Source organism: Littorina saxatilis, linkage group LG17, assembly GCF_037325665.1.
Source record: "Littorina saxatilis isolate snail1 linkage group LG17, US_GU_Lsax_2.0, whole genome shotgun sequence".
NCBI lineage: Eukaryota > Metazoa > Mollusca > Gastropoda > Littorinimorpha > Littorinidae > Littorina > Littorina saxatilis.
Window position 1 is genome coordinate 11,307,585 of NC_090261.1, and position 20,322 is coordinate 11,327,906.

At 42.6% G+C, this 20,322-nt stretch overlaps 1 protein-coding gene across 4 annotated transcripts in view; it reads right to left on the reverse strand.

The window, feature by feature from the left end:
- Positions 1–20,322, reverse strand: part of LOC138952490 (xanthine dehydrogenase/oxidase-like) — a 53,947-nt gene that overhangs the window by 17,347 nt on the left and 16,278 nt on the right. For all 4 annotated transcript variants that reach the window (XM_070324170.1, XM_070324168.1, XM_070324169.1 and 1 more), the window contains exons 8-25: positions 19,747–19,872; positions 19,372–19,458; positions 16,071–16,215; positions 15,140–15,307; positions 14,274–14,350; positions 13,819–13,912; positions 13,222–13,334; positions 12,737–12,918; positions 12,290–12,452; positions 11,249–11,459; positions 9,273–9,451; positions 8,633–8,752; positions 5,539–5,757; positions 4,555–4,618; positions 3,560–3,629; positions 2,168–2,255; positions 1,373–1,459; positions 935–1,126 (exon numbers count right to left, since the gene is read on the reverse strand). In XM_070324170.1, coding sequence (XP_070180271.1) covers positions 935–1,126; positions 1,373–1,459; positions 2,168–2,255; positions 3,560–3,629; positions 4,555–4,618; positions 5,539–5,757; positions 8,633–8,752; positions 9,273–9,451; positions 11,249–11,459; positions 12,290–12,452; positions 12,737–12,918; positions 13,222–13,334; positions 13,819–13,912; positions 14,274–14,350; positions 15,140–15,307; positions 16,071–16,215; positions 19,372–19,458; positions 19,747–19,872 — 2,385 coding nt within the window. The remainder of the gene's footprint in view (positions 1–934; positions 1,127–1,372; positions 1,460–2,167; positions 2,256–3,559; positions 3,630–4,554; positions 4,619–5,538; positions 5,758–8,632; positions 8,753–9,272; positions 9,452–11,248; positions 11,460–12,289; positions 12,453–12,736; positions 12,919–13,221; positions 13,335–13,818; positions 13,913–14,273; positions 14,351–15,139; positions 15,308–16,070; positions 16,216–19,371; positions 19,459–19,746; positions 19,873–20,322) is intronic.

The window sequence follows — 20,322 nt, forward strand, 5'->3', positions numbered from 1 at the left end:
TACGAGACTGCAGGAACCACCAGGTGCTGAGAGAGGAAATCTGGCCATTGCCGGAGTCCCTGCACAACAAGCTGTACGGGCCAGTGGCTGCGCTGCAGAGGACCACTAATTATATTTCAAGATCTGGACTCCAAGTGTGATCGGCGTTCGAAAAGAAGAAGATAATGAGAAACCCCACATAAGCAGCCGTCTGAACAGCCATCACAAACGAATAACTTAATTTGGCGGAGTGGTATTGCAAGGTCACTGACCAACAAAGGGGCAAAGGCCTCACAGATGACCTTGGCTTGAGGATCCCTCCCCCCCCACCCCGCCCCGACTTTCCCCCTGCCCAGTACAAACCACAACCCCTTCTACAACACCACCTACACCACCAGTGGCGGATTTAGGGGGGGGGCGAAGGGGGCCCGGGCACCCCCTTCCGGAAAGAGAGAGAGAGAGAGAGAGAGAAAGAGAGAAAGAGAGAAAGAGAGAGAGAGAGGAACAACGAAAAAAAAGAGGCTCAAAAATGAAAATTTGGCCAGATGATTAAATGACAGTTTCTGACTCAGGTGGCCCTAGATTGCAGCATTTTGCTTCCTTGAAAAAACAAAATCCGGGGGGGGGGGGGGGCATACCCCCGGTCCCCCCTAGCATGTTCGGGCGCTTAGCGCCCTCAATTAGAGCGCCCTCAATTAGAGCGCCCTCAATTAGAGCGCCCTCAATTCAGGCGCTTAGCGCCTTCAAGTTTGTACAACAAAGTTTGGGTGTGCCCCCATTTCCTTAAAATCGTGGATCCGCCCTTGACCACCATCGCCTTGTCGGGAGCTATGCTGATAAGGCTAGCGACTTGTTTAAACGGTCTCCACAGTGGCGCTAGCACGAAGAGACCTCCCTTGTTAAAACCACCACCACGACAACAACCACCACCACCAACGAAAACACAGTGACTAACCTTGTCAGGCGCCATGTTGAGATGGCAGGCAACTTGGGTGAGAGCGGTTTCCATGATGGCGTTGGCCTGAGGAGCACCGAATCCCCTGAAGGCGGTATTGGAGGGGATGTTGGTCTTACACAGGTGAGCCTCTGCCCTCACGTTGGGGATGTTGTAACTCTGGTCAGAGTCAATCAGCGACTTCTCCGACACCTGTGTCCGTCACATACACAACGAGTTTTGTTTACAAATCTTAAATCTTAATGAATTTTTTTGTTTTGTTGTTGATTGGATTGGATTGGATTGGATTGGATTGCATTGCATTGCATTGCATTGGATTGGATTGGATTGAATTGAATTGAATTGAATTGAATTGAATTGAACTGTTGTACTGTATTGTGTTGTATTGTATACAAATAAACAGAAATCAAAACCCATTGTAAAACTTGCAAAACCGACCTGATAGGACAAGTCCAGAGCACAACCAGCGTTGAGGTAGTATTTAACGTCGTAGGCCAGAATTTTCCCCGCGGAACTGAACCCGATCTGCACATAACCAAAATACAAAGAGTCTTTAATAGTATTCAAAATGTGCAAGTATATGGGAAACAATAGAAAACAGAGTTCCAGGGCAAAAATAATGATGCTATTTATCGTAAACTAAAGAGATGTTAACTTGCAGTTTCATTGCGAACAACAAACAAACAAACAAACAAACAAACAAACAAACACAAAACATTAATAATAGAGAAAGTCATCGAATGAATCAAAAGTTTACAAACACATTTACCTAAGTTACTGGTATTGCATACACAGAACTAAGAGAGAAAATGAAATACAAATATCATCAATCCGAAAAGAAAAGGGCCAAGTAACAGACTGACTAATACACCACCCAGAAAAAACCCAGCTATAACAGAACACACGTCACCGGAAAACCGTTCAAAGACAAATCTCAACAACAAAGTGACTGTGGTGAGATGAACAAAGACAGACACACACACATAGTACATACGAATTGAGCCTACATATATTCAGCTCATCAACAGAATGTCAAAGAGAGATACAGGTGGACTCCCCTTTCAAGATTTTCTCCTTTCTCAGACCTTGATTTTTCAGATTTTTGTTTGTTCATAACATACAATTTATTCCCCGTTTCAAGAGTCATTCCTTTCTCAGATCTGATTTGTTCAGAGACAAGGAGGTCTCGAAAGGGAGGTGCCAGTGTAGAAGAAAACGGGTAGAAGGACGTACCCGGTATTTGCCCAGATAGGGGTGCCTGGTTCCGGTCATCAACATGTCCTCGTCACGCTCCAGTGTACAGCGCACGGGACAGTTGTGTCTGAAGATACAGTGACAAAGGTCTATCTTTACTAGTTTATCAGGTGTTAGGGACGACAGACGGTAAAGACAATACAAAATACATTTTTTCAGAGATTAAGTTTTTCGTCAAAGCAATGTGAAGCAGAAAAGTGCAGTAAGATTGAAAAATGATGACGAACTTACCTGAGTAAGTGAAGTCTTATTGTAGTTTTATCGACCACAATGAGAGGAAAGGCGTTCTGACGTGACCCATATATCTCTCGGAATTGTGGGAGATAAAACCAGCATACAGAACTTACAAGCCGCGCGTAGAATGTAAGAATATACAGGACGTCATTTGGCTCTAGAATGTAAGAATATACAGGACGTCATTTGGCTCTAGAATGTAAGAATATACAGGACGTCATTTGGCTCTAGAATGTAAGAATATACAGGACGTCATTTGGCTCTAGAATGTAAGAATATACAGGACGTCATTTGGCTCTAGAATGTAAGAATATACAGGACGTCATTTGGCTCTAGAATGTAAGAATATACAGGACGTCATTTGGCTCTAGAATGTAAGAATATACAGGACGTCATTTGGCTCTAGGCTTTTGAGCAGAAACCCCAAAACAGATTGACTGCTTACGTTCCAAAACTCAGAATCAAATTTACATTCAAATTAAATGTAACGGTTTGTTTGTCAATAATAACCTACAATTCTTGTTTTTTGACGGCCAAACAATTGTGTGGTCTCGAAAGTTTAAGTGTCACCCACACACAGATATCAAAAACGGCTTTTTGTGTCATTAGCTCTGAGAAATGAAAAGAAGGCAACACAGAGAAGTTCCTGGGATTTAATTTCAATGGCAAATTCGCCAAAATGGACATAAGAGTTCGGTAATTTTCGGAAACCTAACGGCACAGCTCTTTCCGTGTAAACAGTTAGGCTCAACGACTCAGATCTGGTCATGAGATAAGATCATCCCTCATTTAGTCACATACCAAAAATCAACACCGTGACTGCTCGCTGTGGTGATTTGGATTTTTATTCAATGAATTAATTTCTTAAAAAGACACTAATGGCTTTTTTAAAATGAATTCTTCTAAAAAAAAAATCCAGTGTGCACAGAGAGCACCAGGGCAGTTCAATTTGTGTATGTGACCAAATGGGGAATGGTGTCATCGCATGTAAGAGCCCTTAAGTCCTTGATGTTACCTTTTCCCCACCTTGAAAAATGTTCAAACTGAAGATTTTTTGGTGATTTGAAAGAAGTTTCGGCGTTTCGCCGACTGCTGATATCAAACGACATCCCTGGAATGGATCTTACAGACACTTACTTATTAGCTGCAACTGCGACGGGCAACGCGTGCATGGCTGGCCGAGTCTCCTTCCCGCCAAAAGCGCCACCTGGTGGACAGATGTAAGTGTGTATACATCAGTAATGGTAAACATTATGAAGCCGACAAAATGTAATCAAAAGGACTACTGCGTTGTACTGGGTTTGTAAGTTCCACCCTCAAACCAAAAAAACCCTGTCGTCTGTGTGGGTGTTTCCAGGTGACCCACCCCCTGTCGAGTTCAAATGACAAGAAGCACTGCAAAACAAATAGTGGCCTCTTTCGTCGCCAGATCAGGGCATTTAGACAATGTGCCTCTTGAGGACAGGCATACAGTCAATTCTGACTGTAATGGACATCACTAATAGCCTAAAGGGATCGAGGCTTGGCACAAACACTGTCCAAACACGCGTATTCGAGGGCTTATGCTGCATGCAACATGACAACGCAGTTTTGCACACTGCATTTGCGACAAGAGAGATCTTGGCTTCACAGGGAGTACTGCTGTTGTCGCATCCACCCCATTCTCTGGTCCTGTCCACATGCTCGGTCAGCCTATTATCTTAATTCAAGAAACACCCTCGGAAACACGGTTTGAGAGCCCTGAAGACTATGCCCGAGCCTTCACGAGGGCCTTACAATAGGTAGTCGATGTCAAGTGGTTCCTGGCCTGAATGAGCTCGTTTGAGAGGATGGCCAGTGGGGTATCGGCTGGGAGAGGGTTAGTCTAAAAAATGGCCTAATTGAATTGCTGGTATGTGTTTCCGTTTCTGAGTTTCTAAATAATTATGGAACAGCCTACGTACAAAGAGAGGGATAATGCGTAGCATTCATATTGGCTGACACACGCAACTTTCTATTCCTTTGTGTTCACCTGAGCTCCAATCCAACTTCTAGACATTTTCCAAGAAACCCTCGTATCTAACCAAGAAGGAACACAAGACCAGCACAAAGACATGTGTCGTTTTAAAGCCACCGAGAATTTTAAAACCTACCGAGCCGTCGTGCTCGAACTTTCACCTTGTTGAATGGAAGTCCAAGAGCTCCTGCCACAGCACTCTGGAACAATGAGAATTGCAAATCAATAACCGATACATCTAAATTTGTTTTAGAAGACACTGCAAAAACTCCAAAGAGCAATAATGTGGTGACTTAACAAAGCACAAAACCAAGCGCACACGGTAAATATCCTGTAATCCATGTTAGAGTTCGGTGGGTTATAGAAACACAAAAATATCCACCCTGCTTCCCCCGAAAGCGGCGTATGACTACCTAAATGGCGGAGTAAAGACGGTCATACACGTAAAAAGCCACTCGTGCAAAAACATGGGAGTGAACAAGAACAAGAACAAGAACAAGAACAAGAAGAACAAGAAGAACAAGAAGAACAAGAAGAACAAGAAGAACAAGAAGAACAAGAAGAACAAGAAGAACAAGAAGAACAAGAAGAACAAGAAGAACAAGAACAACAAGAACAACAAGAACAACAAGAACAACAAGAACAACAAGAACAACAAGAACAACAAGAACAACAAGAACAACAAGAACAACAAGAACAACAAGAACAACAAGAACAACAAGAACAACAAGAACAACAAGAACAACAAGAACAACAAGAACAACAAGAACAACAAGAACAACAAGAACAACAAGAACAACAAGAACAACAAGAACAACAAGAACAAGAAGAACAAGAAGAACAAGAAGAACAAGAAGAAGAAGAAGAAGAAGAAGAAGAAGAAGAAGAAGAAGAAGAAGAAGAAGAAGAAGAAGAAGAAGAAGAAGAAGAAGAAGAAGAAGAAGAAGAAGAAGAAGAAGAAGAAGAAGAACAAGAACAAGAACAAGAACAAGAAGAAGAAGAAGAAGAAGAAGAAGAAGAAGAAGAAGAAGAAGAAGAAGAAGAAGAAGAAGAAGATTCCACAAACTGGTAGATGGAGCCTCCCCCCCCCCTCCTCCTTATTTTTCCAAAAGAGATGTACCTGTATGAAGGCTATACTCTGTGTGGAGCAGGCCAGCTCCATGCCTCCGTCCTCTGTGGGGTAACCAATGGTGACCATGGGTTCCAGGTAAAAGTGTTCCTGTGCCTCCACGTGCAGCTCCCCCTCCAACACGCACTCCGCTCGGGACAGAGCCTCCTCCACGTTGCCATTGGACACCAGCAGGTTCAACGGGTAGAACGACTTCTTCTGGATGGCGTCCTGACCGGAACAAACAAAAAATCACTTAATTCTTTTCGGTTTTTTTTCTTCTCCAAATGTTCATCATTACATTACTTAGTATCATTTGTGTGTGTGTGTGTGTGTGTGTGTGTGTGTGTGTGTGTGTGTGTGTGTGTGTGTGTGTGTGTGTGTGTGTGTGTGTGTGTGTGTGTGTGTGTGTGTAAGGCGCTTAGAATAGAACTATGTTAGGATTTGCGCGATACAAATACCCTTGTTATTATCATTTATAAACAGGTTTGGTCAACGTGACAGCAGTGGAGGTGATTGTCGTGTCGTATCAGTCCTAACTGACATTGCACTACTAGTTAAAAGCTCAGTTCGCACTATCTGAGAAACGAAGGGAAGTAAGCGCCCCAAATGCATACGACATGTTCAAAAGAGTAATTGAGAGTAATGCGGAACCAATCTCCTGGCACTAAAGAGAATAACAAGCATTGACATGAACAAGCGACTTTAATCCTCTATGTAAACGATTTGGCTCACCATCTTAGAACTATGTACACTTTTTACTATGTAAACGATTCGGTTCACCATCTTAGATCTATACATGTACAGTTCCAACCATGTAAGATATATGTACACTTTTTACAATGTAACGATTTGGCTCACCATCTCAGATCTATGTCCACTTTCTACTTGGTAAATGATTTGGCTCACCATCTCAGATCTATGTCCACTTTCTACTTGGTAAACGATTTGGCTCACCATCTCAGATCTATGTCCACTTTCTACTTGGTAAACGATTTGGCTCACCATCTCAGATCTATGTTCACTTTCTACTTGGTAAACGATTTGGCTCACCATCTCAGATATATGTCCACTTTCTACTTGGTAAATGATTTGGCTCACCATCTCAGATCTATGTCCACTTTCTACTTGGTAAATGATTTGGCTCACCATCTCAGATCTATGTCCACTTTCTACTTGGTAAACGATTTGGCTCACCATCTCAGATCTATGTCCACTTTCTACTTGGTAAATGATTTGGCTCACCATCTCAGATCTATGTCCACTTTCTACTTGGTAAACGATTTGGCTCACCATCTCAGATCTATGTCCACTTTCTACTTGGTAAACGATTTGGCTCACCATCTCAGATCTATGTCCACTTTCTACTTGGTAAATGATTTGGCTCACCATCTGAGATCTATGTCCATTTTCTACTTGGTAAATGATTTGGCTCACCATCTGAGATCTATGTCCATTTTCTACTTGGTAAATGATTTGGCTCACCATCTCAGATCTGGCCAGGCTTTTACACGGGATAGGGCCATCCCTCCACTTGGAAACATTCCCAAAATGAACATCCTGACTGTTGTGTGAGCAGAGTGGGACTGTTTGTTGCGAATTATTTTCTGATAAGCAACTACATTTTATAGCTAAGCTTGGTCGGATATGAGACAGTGAGCAGAATTCTGTTCACAAGCAGGACTGTACTGTGCCTTTACAATTAAGGATCAAAATAATCCCGATATAGACACTGTTTTCAACATAGTGAAAGGCTCACTCGAGACTAATGGGAAGGTCGTGAGTTCAAATCCTGGCCGCAGCCGCCTGGTGGGTTTAAGGATGGAGATTTCTGAACGTATGTGCAGATCACCTAGTGCCTTATCCCCCTTCGTGTGTACACATCCATGAAAGAAGAAGAAGAAGAAGAAGAAGAAGAAGAAGAAGAAGAAGAAGAAGAAGGAAGAAAGAAAGAAGAAAGAAGAAAGAAGAAAGAAGAAAGAAGAAAGAAGAAAGAAGAAAGAAGAAAGAAGAAGAAGGAAGAAGAAGAAGGAAGAAGAAGAAGGAAGAAGAAGAAGGAAGAAGAAGAAGGGAGAAAGAAGGAAGAAGAAGAAGGAAGAAGAAGAAGGAAGAAGAAGAAGGAAGAAGAAGAAGGAAGAAGAAGAAGGAAGAAGAAGAAGGAAGAAGAAGAAGGAAGAAGAAGAAGGAAGAAGAAGAAGGAAGAAGAAGAAGGAAGAAGAAGAAGGAAGAAGAAGAAGGAAGAAGAAGAAGGAAGAAGAAGAAGGAAGAAGAAGAAGGAAGAAGAAGAAGGAAGAAGAAGAAGGAAGAAGAAGAAGGAAGAAGAAGAAGGAAGAAGAAGAAGGAAGAAGAAGAAGGAAGAAGAAGAAGGAAGAAGAAGAAGGAAGAAGAAGAAGGAAGAAGAAGAAGGAAGAAGAAGAAGGAAGAAGAAGAAGGAAGAAGAAGAAGGAAGAAGAAGAAGGAAGAAGAAGAAGGAAGAAGAAGAAGGAAGAAGAAGAAGGAAGAAGAAGAAGGAAGAAGAAGAAGGAAGAAGAAGAAGGAAGAAGAAGAAGGAAGAAGAAGAAGGAAGAAGAAGAAGGAAGAAGAAGAAGGAAGAAGAAGAAGGAAGAAGAAGAAGGAAGAAGAAGAAGGAAGAAGAAGAAGGAAGAAGAAGAAGGAAGAAGAAGAAGGAAGAAGAAGAAGGAAGAAGAAGAAGGAAGAAGAAGAAGGAAGAAGAAGAAGGAAGAAGAAGAAGGAAGAAGAAGAAGGAAGAAGAAGAAGGAAGAAGAAGAAGGAAGAAGAAGAAGGAAGAAGAAGAAGGAAGAAGAAGAAGGAAGAAGAAGAAGGAAGAAGAAGAAGGAAGAAGAAGAAGGAAGAAGAAGAAGGAAGAAAGAAGAAGGAAGAAAGAAGAAGGAAGAAAGAAGAAAGAAGAAAGAAGAAAGAAGAAAGAAGAAGGAAGAAAGAAGAAAGAAGAAAGAAGAAAGAAGAAAGAAGAAAGAAGAAAGAAGAAAGAAGAAAGAAGAAAGAAGAAAGAAGAAAGAAGAAGAAGAAGAAGAAGAAGAAGAAGAAGAAGAAGAAGAAGAAATATTACGATGCTGATGTCGCCAGCATGCATTCTGTTCTCACTCACAGCTATAGTGATGATGGGTTCCATGACGTCATACTCTACGACAACTGCTTGTGCCGCTCTTTGGGCGTTGGCTAGTGTGTCCGCCAGAATGGCGCCAATCACCTGCCCTTGGAGCACCACCTGTCAACGGATGGGCAAAAAAATGACATAATCCATGATTAATCAAAATAATCACAAATCAATCACCTAATCAATCAGTAAGCAAAGCAAGCAAATATGCAAGCAGTACAAAAAAAAAAAAAAAAAAAAATCAAGCAACTTGTCAACAAATATAATTATCTGCCTTTGTGATTGCCGATCTACTCAGCAACACATCTGCTTTAGCCTTGAGCAAAGCTTTTGGGACGACAGAAAACCCGAACTTCAGACCCATCAAATCATTCACAAATTACTTTCTAACATTTCTCAATGTTTAACATCAAGACGTGTGTTCACTGTGTTCAGCTATTCTACCATCAACTGATCTACTGCAGCCTGAAGGCGAACGCGCAAAGGTAAGGTAATTTGGTAACGTATCATTACAATCCCGTGAGGCTAGCCTCATGGAAATTCAGGTTGCGGTCTACCTTTGGAAAACGAGCTGCCATTCCATGACAAACAAAACACTGATCCCAGGTACTAATGAAAGGTCCCCACATACCTCTTTAGAGGCAAAGATTTCCTCGTCCTTTTCTATCAAGCCCCAGATGTTGCTGCCCGGTACGTCAGTGTGTGAGAGATAGTCCACCACCCCTGGCATAGCGAGGGCCGCTGATGGGTCAACCCTGACAAGCTTTGCCCGCGCCTTCTTACTCTGTACCAAGCCAAGGTACAGCTCGCCTGGAAACGATGGACACATTTTCATTTTTCATTTCTTGTATTGTTGGTTTAAACAGTGTTTTATTCAACAACTCATGGATATATCTATATATATATATACGACTTGTGTCTGTGTGTCTGTGTGTCTGTGTGTCTGTGTGTGAGTTCGCGATGCACGGCCAAAGTTCTCGATGGATCTGCTTCAAATTTGGTGGGCATATTCAGGTAGACCCGGGACAGGACACAACCTGGTCGATATTTCAACACGTGCTCTCAGCGCGCAGCGCTGAACCGATTTTGGTTCCACCTCAGCTACCCGGGCCCCCATTCCGACACACCAAAGCCGCTACACCACATCACAACGCCAAAGTTCTCGGTGGATCTTTTTCAAATTTGGACACCGTATTCAGCTACACCCCGGACACAATATCATCGATGAGATATTTCAACACGTGCTCTCAGCGCGCAGCGCTGAACCGATTTTGGTTTTTGTGTTCATTTCACCATTATAAGTAACTCTTCCTTATCTTCTCCAGGTTTTCAGCGTCTACCTCCCTTCCTTCGTATGGTGCACTATAGTATGAGTGGGGCATCTTCGGATATTCCCGGCGTTCTGTTACTATTTTTAGAAGGTCACCGCAGTGTCCAGAACGTAAATTGGACCCGTAAATTATCCTCCCTGTAAAAGTGCAAAGGTCGAATCAATTTATAGCCACGCGAAAAATACACTGTCATCTATCTCTCTATATATTATACGGCTTCTCTGTGTTTGTGTGTGTGTATGTGTGTCTCTCTCTATGTGGGCAACACCTGTGGATTGTTCAGTTCTGTTTGTGATGTGGTCTGGCGGCTTTTGTGTATTTGTATGTACTGGCCTTCCTTTGAGAAGCCATAACAGATCAAAAGGGCTTAGAGATAAGCTCTAAATTGCTCAATCCTGTTTGAGTGGAGTTCGCCTCCAAAGGTGATTAACACGGTTACATTCGTCGACAAGGATGGGACTCGATATGGTCAGGAATGGCATTATGGCCACTGAATCATTTTCGTGCTGTTCCCATTCCACGAATCTGGGAGGGACCTAAGCTTGGCGGGTCCATTGTTCGGACCCGGCAAAGCCGGCTACCCGGCGAAGCGGGTATTCCTCTAGTATGATATATAATACTAACTTTTGTATTATGTTTCCCCATTGCCGTTTCGGAATAAATACACTGGCAAAATAGTGTTGTATTCCTTATTAATCGTGTCAAAGGACAGAGAGATTGAGAGTCCTGGACTAAAGAACTCTGAGGAAGTTCTCTGAGCCCTTCACAAAAACACTGATGCCATACAGGTTCGATTATTTCAGTAACTTTGCGTCGGTAGCGATCTGGCAGAACATATTCTTAAAACAGTACCGACGATACGCATGATCACGGATAATTTTAGTGCGTCCCGGGACCCGCTTTTTTTTTTTTTTTTTAGATTAAGTGCGATTGGGACCCCCTCCATGAATTTCTAGTACGTGTGTTTGGCTTCCAATGCGTAAAGGAATCAGGGATGCACAGTTTGGGGAGCCTTGCATCATGAACAAAGACAACTCACCACCCCCCCCCCCCCCGCTTTTCCCCTTATAGTTTTGTCTTGTTCTTTGCTTGGACTCTGATTTTGATCCAGATAGTTCTATAGTATATTAGTAATGTTATGTTCGACATCATATTTGTGTTATTCTCCAACTGCGTAGGGCACGCAATATAAGCGTTCGCTCGAGTTCGTCTCCCTTTTGTTTCTCGTTTCAGTATTGGGTCTTGTCTGAATAAAACCTTGTTGAAACCAACTGACCTTGCCGGGGGGCGATGTCATTGGTGTACTGAGCCTCCCCAGTGGCCTGCTTGAAGGCTGACTCGTGCACCACTGGGAGACGCAGGGCACTGTTGGGTGACAGCGACTCGGGGGACACCTCGAACCACTGGAAGCCCTTCACCGGACCTCGCTCCAACGGCTGGGTGGCTACCCGGTCACTCGACCTCACTGCGGCCACTGGGGGCTTGGCCTGGTCAAGTAACGGTATACAAACAAAATCAGAACAACCAACAACTCCCCACCTCCACCCATCAATACAAAAAAAGTGATAGAATGTATAAAAGAGAAAGAGAAAAAGGCACAGCAATAGAAACATCCATGGCACTGTACACTTTATTTTCATACATTGTTACCTGCAATTCTAGGCTCTGACGGATTTAATACTACCGGTAATGATGATAAATAGCTTTTCTCTTGCGCAAGTCCCATAAATACCGGCACGGTTGGCCTAGTGGTAAGGCCCGTGATCGGGAGGTCGTGGGTTCGAACCCCGGCCGGGTCATACCTAAGACTTTAAAATTGGCAATCTAGTGGCTGCTCCGCCTGGTGTCTGGCATTATGGGGTTAGTGCTAGGACTGGTTGGTCCGGTGTCAGAATAATGTGACAGGGTGAGACATGAAGCCTGTGCTGCGACTTCTGTCTTGTGTGTGGCGCACGTTATATGTCAAAGCAGCACCGCCCTGATATGGCCCTTCGTGGTCGGCTGGGCGTTAAGCAAAAAAAACAAACAAACAAACAAACAAAGTCCCATAAATAGCTCCAAGCGCTTTATAATTACTATGGCGAAACACAAAGAAGGGAAAATGTACAAAGTAGTAAAACTAGGCAAAGTGAACGTACGTAACACACATAGTATAGTACCACAGTATGAACAAATCTTCTGCAAATGTGTCATGCGGTCCACAAGCAACCCTAAATCTTCAAATATTTCCAACAAAATTACAGTAACAGGACTGACTTCGTCGAATCAGACATTTAAAAATATATCGACCAAAATCATCAGTTCACAGTGCTTATACCTGCTGCTGAAGTTTCTGTTTGACTGTCAGGTAGAACTTGAAGAAAAAGCTGACAGTCAGCGAACGTCTGTACTCAGTGGTTCCTCCTGGTGACCCAGGGTCAAGGGGCAGGTCAGAGGTCAGCAACTCACAGGCTTTGTTCAGCAGCTCCTCGTTCCACGTGCTGTTGAAAAAAGCCACTGACGATAAGTCAACGAAACGACAACAACAAAATCCGCTGATGTCCATGCGATTTCTTTCTTCTTTGATTTTTATTACGGTTTTCTCTTGTATAAATATCCGAGGAATAGCATGTCAATAACATTCAATCTGAATGTTATTGAGATGCTATTCCTCGGAAATTCTTCATCTTGATCAATTTTGTTTAAAAACATTTTGCAAATACAGGTTTACAGAATCCACATTAGTTTCCAAGATTTAAACCACCACAGAAAGGTCTCCGCTTACAGTCCTTGGAGCTGTTTCATGGTGGTGGTTGCCATGACAGTGGTGGGCCCCATGCCCCCAAAGGCCAAGGACAGGTCAAGGACTTTTGCAGTGTCGTCAAGGACAACGCGCATCCCGGCGTTGACAATAGAGATGTCGTCCTCCTTTCTGTTGGCTTGCTTGTAGCCAAGGAAGTACTCGTTCTGCAAGAGTGACGGATTAAAGACAATGACCATGTATATAATTATCGGAAGAGACATACAACTCACTTGTTTACATACAACTATGTGCACGTGCAAGTGCCTTCTTCATTTAAAAACTGTGTCTTTTAATGCTTGATACATTTATCCGCCTTAAAAAGTCATTCGATTTGAGATGTGGATACATGATGCATACGTGAGCGGACTTTTAACAGATAAAACGCAGACAAACACCTTTATTGTAAAACATATTTTTGATAAAATCGTCTATCCTTGCATACTGCATCCAATAAAAGAGGAAAATACCTTTTGGGAGAAAGGGATGAGAACAGACAACAAGATTTCGTTGGGAAGAACCGCTGTCTGTCTGTATCCCTTGAAGAAGGTGTGGTCCATCTTCACCTCTCGTTGCTTTCCCTCTGCACACACAGTGCAAATATTTGTGCGAAAACTTATTGGGATTGCTTAAGATAAGCACTGTGCTTGAGTGCCAAATCCCAAATGCCATATATTGTTTATGTCACGATAAACATTAAATAAAGTCTTGTTTAAATCAGGACCTATTCAAAACGATAACGACGGAAATCAGTACGAATATTGACAAGGAGGTGAAAGACAACACGCGGGAAACGAAGAATGGAAGTGGAAGACGGGGAGGGCCACAACGGCTAAAAGCAACAAAGATCAAGATCTTGAAGAAAAAACATATGATTAGAATGAAGAAAACAATTGCAACAACTACAACACAGCCTAGCTGATGCCGATATTTTAATGACCATGTTAATGCAAGAGCAGCGCTAAAGGAGACAGACAACACAGTGTCAAAGGAAACAATAGCAACACCAAACACCATCACTACTACCAACATCACCAACACGTAAGACTGACGAGGCCAAAGCCTACCTGTTGACACCACAGTGAGCGTTGCCCCACACGCCAAGAGAAGCGGGTTCAAATCCGAGATGGGGCTGGCAGTCATGATGTTCCCTCCTACGGCCTGCCACCACACAGAAACACATTGTAATAAGGTGGACTGAGAGAAGGAGTGGATAAAACAATGTAAGACCCAACAAAGAGCATACAATTTCTACGAATTACAATGTGATGCTGTCAGGACGGGTAGCACCGCAGTCAGTGATTTGAATTGTTGTAACTCGTCCTGTTTGTCGTAAGATTCAACCGAAGATTGACGCGGATTTTCCCGGCTTTTTGGATTTTTAACAGATACAGAAAGAAAGACAAAAAGGTCATAGACACAGGCCAACAGAGAAGGATGTCATCCCGTTTACAGTTCCCCAAAACAGACTTGTTTGAATTGGTGTTGCTCTGTACAGCAGGGATCCAATGATTCAACTTACAGCCACGTTGCGGACTTGATGTCCCGCAAACCAGCGCAGCATCTCCACGAAGGCAGCAAACACTCGGCACTTGTCCTCTGTCAACACACACACATACACACGTTTTCACCTTTATATGTTGACTCAATTTACCATTCCCAAAGAAAAGCGAGAATCGCTGAAGTCTGTGGTATTCTTACAACACGAGGGCTGCTTTCTTCTTTCTGCTCTTAAGGCCCGCACCTTATGTTGAAAAGTTTCTTTTTCTTTATTTGGTGTTTAACGTCGTTTTCAACCGTTCAAGGATATATCGCGACGGGGAAAATGGGAAAGAGCCACTTGTTAATTGTTTCTTGTTCACAAAAGCACTAATCAAAAAATTGCTCCAGGGGCTTGCAACGTAGTACAATATATGACCTTACTGGGAGAATGCAAGTTTCCAGCACAAAGGACCTAACATTTCTTACATACTGCTTGACTAAAATCTTTACAAACATTGACTATATTCTACACAAGAAACACTTAACAAGGGTAAAAGGAGAAACAGAATCCGTTAGTCGCCTCTTACGACATGCTGGGGAGCATCGGGTAAATTCTTCCCCCTAACCCGCGGGGGGGGGGGGGGGGGGGGGGGGCTGTTGAAAAGTCAACGCCCCCCTTCCTCTCCCCTGTGCTCCCCATACTCCTGCTTAAAGAATGTTCTCCCGTTCTTTGAACACCCAACAGTTAAAATTGTCTGCATTCAGTTTGTAAAACAAGCCATGTCCTTCACGCAAAGTCTGCAACACAACCAAGATCCACTGAAACACGACGCAACGCCATGTCAATCTGATTAGTTAGCCCTATCATAGTTAGCCCCATCAAAAATGAATCTCAACACATCTGACCTGGCAGTTCTTTGATGGCGTCCTTGAGAGCAGCGTCCATGGTTGCCAGGGTAACGGAGGCTCCCAGCTGGATGCCGGACTGCAGTCGCTGGACAGAGGTCAACTCCTGAATGTGGGTGGTGGTCACTAGTACTGGGTACTGCTGTTTCTTAAACTTCACTTCCACCCCTGAAAGAAAGCAGCCAGGCATCATTGCAGGACCTCGTGTTCTCAAGGGCAAACCCGCTGCTTGTCAGAGACCGTGAGGTTATGGAAAAAAAGACCTTTTTGGAAACTGCTAGGAAACAATTAAATACTTGTGAAACGAAAATAAAATTAATGCGATCTAAATACTATCAATACGAACTCACAATATCACCACTACTAAATGACCTTTTATGACCTTGACCTTAGTCTTCAAGGATTTTGTTCAGGCATTCATTCCAGCGACTACCAAGAAAGAATAGAACTCCAAACTGACCTATTTCTGTGTAGCTGACCGCGGTTTTGCAGACGAAAACGTAATAATGCAATCTAAACACTATCTGTACTGAACAAGAACGTCACCACCCCTAAATACCGGCACAGTTGGCCTAGTGGTAAGGCGTCCGCCCCGTGATCGGGAGGTCGTGGGTTCCAACCCCGGCCGGGTCATACCTAAGACTCTAAAATTGGCAATCTAGTGGCTGCTCCGCCTGGCGTCTAGCATAATGGGTTTAGTGGTAGGACTGGTTGGTCCGGTGTCAGAATAATGTGACTGGGTGAGACATGAAGCCTGTGCTGCGACTTCTGTCTTGTGTGTGGCGCACGTTATATGTCAAAGCAGCACCGCCCTGATATGGCCCTTCGTGGTCGGCTGGGCGTTAAGCAAACAAACAAACCACCACTAAATGACCTGTGACCTTGACGTTAATCTTCAAGGATTTTTTTTTAATCCAGGCGTTCGACTGACCTATTTCTGTGTTGCCGACGACGATTTTGCAGTCGGGGTTGTGTTTCTTGATATCAAGGAGTTCTGCCAGAGACACAGGGCGGTACCAGCGCACTCGCTGTCCCACGAACACCAGAGACTGTGTGTGCAGTGTCGGGCCCTCCAACTGTAAAGTTAACGGTTTCCTGTGTTATTTATTAAGTCATGCCAACAACTCAAACATAGAATGACCTGTCTGTCCGTCCAAAAACAGATATAGACTCCTAACGTTCCATTATTCAGAATTAGAATAATAGTAACTGTAAATGCAACCTTTTGTTTTGTCAATAATTAATCGTTCCAATAACAAACCATTCTTTCCTCCGAAAGCGGCGTATGGCTGCCTAAATGGCGGGGTAAAAAACGGTCATACACGTAAAATTCCACTCGTGCAAAAAACACGAGTGTACGTGGGAGTTTCAGCCCACGAACGCAGAAGAAGAAGAAGAAGAAGACCAACCATTCTTGTTTTGTTGTCTGTCTGTCCGCTTATGAAGACTATTTGGTGGATGTACTTGTGAATGTCTTGTTTCTTCAAAAATTTAACGTAACATTTCTTGTTTTTATATTTAGTCAAGTTTTGACTAAATATTTTAACATCGAGGGGGAATCGACGTGGTGTATGTGTGTGTGTATGTGTGTGTGTGTGTGTGTGTGTGTGCGCGTGCGTGCGTGTAGAGCGATTCAGACCAAACTACTGGACCGATCTTTATGAAATTTGACATGAGAGTTCCTGGGATTGATATCCCCATACGGTTTTTTTCATTTTTTTGATAAATGTCTTTGATGACGTCATATCCGGCTTTTCGTGAAAGTTGAGGCGGCACTGTCACGCCCTCATTTTTCAATCAAATTGGTTGAAATTTTGGTCAAGTAATCTTCGACAAAGCCCGGACTTCGGTATTGCATTTCAGCTTGGTGGCTTAAAAATTAATTAATGACTTTGGTCATTAAAAATCTGAAAATTGTAAAAAAAATATTTCTTTTATAAAACGATCCCAATTTACGTTTATCTTATTCTCCATCATTTTCTGATTCCAAAAACATATAAATATGTTATATTCGGATTAAAAACAGGCTCTGAAAATTAAATATATAAAAATTATTATCAAAATTAAATTGTCGAAATCAATTTAAAAACACTTTCATCTTATTCCTTGTCGGTTCCTGATTCCAAAAACATATAGATATGATATGTTTGGATTAAAAATACGCTCAGAAAGTTAAAACGAAGAGAGGTACAGAAAAGCGTGCTATCCTTCTTAGCGCAACTACTACCCCGCTCTTCTCGTCAATTTCACTGCCTTTGCCATGAGCGGTGGACTGACGATGCTACGAGTATACGGTCTTGCTGAAAAATGGCATTGCGTTCAGATTCATTCTGAGTTCGACAGCTACTTGACTAAATATTGTATTTTCGCCTTACGCGACTTGTTTGATTCTGCATTTTGGAACGTTGGCAGACTATCTGTTTATAGAACGAACAATCTCTGAAGAGTTCAAGTAGTATAGCAAGGAATGTATTCAACCAGGGGTGGGACTCTCTTGTGATGAAAAAAGAGGAAATCCCTTTAATTCTAGGGGGGTTCGGGGGCATGCTCCCCCGAATTTTTTTTAAATGGTACATTAAAATCTGTGCAATCTGGTGCATTCTGAGACTAAAATTTAACTCGTTTGGATCAGGTAACAAGTCGCGTAAGGCGAAAATACAATATTTAGTCAAGTAGCTGTCGAACTCACAGAATGAAACTGAACGCAACGCAACGCAGCAAGACCGTATACTCGTAGCATCGTCACTCCACCGCCCGTGGCAAAGGCAGTGCACGTGGAATTGACAAGAAGAGCGGGGTATTCGTTGCGCTGAGAAGGATAGCACGCTTTTCTGTACCTCTCTTCGTTTTAACTTTCTGAGCGTGTTTTTAATCCAAACATATCATATCTATATATTTTTGGAATCAGAAACCGACAAGGAATAAGATGAAAGTGTTTTTAAATTGATTTCGAAAAAAAAATGTTGATAATAATTTTTATATATTTAATTTTCAGAGCTTGTTTTTAATCCGAATATAACATATTTATATGTTTTTGGAATCAGCAAATGATGGAGAATAAGATAAACGTAAATTTGGATCGTTTTATAAATTTTTATTTTTTTTTACAATTTTCAGATTTTTAATGACCAAAGTCATCAATTAATTTTTAAGCCACCAAGCTGAAATGCAATACCGAACCCCGGGCTTCGTCGAAGAGTACTTGACCAAAATTTGAACCAATTTGGTTGAAAAATGAGGGCGTGACAGTGCCGCCTCAACTTTCACGAAAAGCCGAATATGACGTCATCAAAGACATTTATCAAAAAAATGAAAAAAACGTTCGGGGATTTCATACCCAGGAACTCTCATGTCAAATTCCATAAAGATCGGTCCAGTAGTTTAGTCTGAATCGCTCTACACACACACACACACACGCACACACGCACGCACACACACACGCACGCACACACGCACATACACCACGACCCTCGTTTCGATTCCCCCTCGATGTTAAAATATTTAGTCAAAACTTGACTAAATATAAAAAAGACATTCTCCTCACTCCTCCCCTCCCCCTAAAAAAACCCATACCCATCAACCAAACAAAAAATACACTTTCACACACCAATGGTAACATTGTCATGGTAATGAACCGTGTATTCATAATCCAATACTGGCAATAGTATGATTCAATGCATTGAAGCTCAAAATGACTATTAGGTATCAGGAGTTTTAAGTCAGCACAATTTAACTCTCAAGCCTCCAGTGTTCTGTTCCATCTTCACTTCTCTCCATATCATTCAGTCAACAAGTTATAAATACTGTGATGAAATGGGACGCGGAAAAATAGATAACTCCAGCGGAATTCGTAAGTTGTGTCCGCGGAAATCCGCGGATTCGCAGAAAAGTTCCACCCCTGTCAACAGACACAGGAAAGACAACAACGACATTGACACAACTACCATCACCACCCCCATCACAAGTCAGAAATCACACCACTACCACCTCCATCATGGCTGCCACTACCAGCACCACCATAGTGAAAGTTGAGAACGCGGCCAGGGGCATCACCGACATACCTTCACGAAGACATAAAGTACTTGAGGCAAACAGTTTATAGCGTATGCGCTTGCACAGCTCACAGTAATGCCTTAGATATATTGAATAAGTGCGTTGAAACAAATTAAAAAAATCTCTGACAACAAGAAAAATCTACTTAAAAGATAGATACATTACTGAATCGTACTTACCTTCAAGTACGGGGGGAAGATGGGTTCCTGTGACGGGTCGTAGCTAACGCCAGTGTGTTTTGTGCCGTTTTCCGAACTACCATTCAACTGTGTGTAAAAAACAAAGACAGTACATTGCAGTTATTTTACTCTGCATCAACAAAACACTTGACGCCTGTGGCATTGCAAAAGAAAGATTCACCCAACGCTCAAAGAGTGGATCTGCACGATGTTTCATATTTTTCTACCACTTTTACTCATCAGGACTGTTTAGAAGGTTTGGTCACGTTAAACTCATTGAAAAAAAGAAGAAACGAACCACCACCATCACCACCATCGCCAACAAGAACATCTTCGATGACATCACTTCACTAAAAAAATAAAACCTGTACTAACCTCATCGGTATCGTTGGGCACTGCCCCGTTTTCAACGGGCACGCCGTTCGATGGAGGGTGCCCGTTCTGGACACCGGTTTTATTCTTGTTTTGACAGCACTCTGCTCCCAGCGGGCACCCTCCTCCCTTTGAAAAAAAAAGAATCAAAAGTAAAAAAACAAACAAACAACAACTGGACAACCAACCCCCCCCCCCCCCCCCCCCATTGATAACAGAAAGTGAAAGAATGTATAAAACAGATACAGGTACCGCTATAGGTCCAATTCATTCTTCTTACTCGGCGTGACGTTATCAAATGGATCGGCTAGCTTTAGCCCTAAGGGGCACAACTCCGCTCATACTCTCTTCGCGCCGCCATATTGGATGCCGTCTTTGTTAGTTTTCTTCATTGCACTCTTGTTCTTTTTGCGTATTTCACTGTGTATGCAGACAAAATGAAGAAAACTGTGCATGCATGAGTCCAAAGGGGATCTGCCTTTTTAACACAACAGCACAACATAAAAAGTAAAGCAAGAATACATTATTATATTCATTTATTTATTCTTTATCTCAAATTACCATGCAGACAGTGCACCA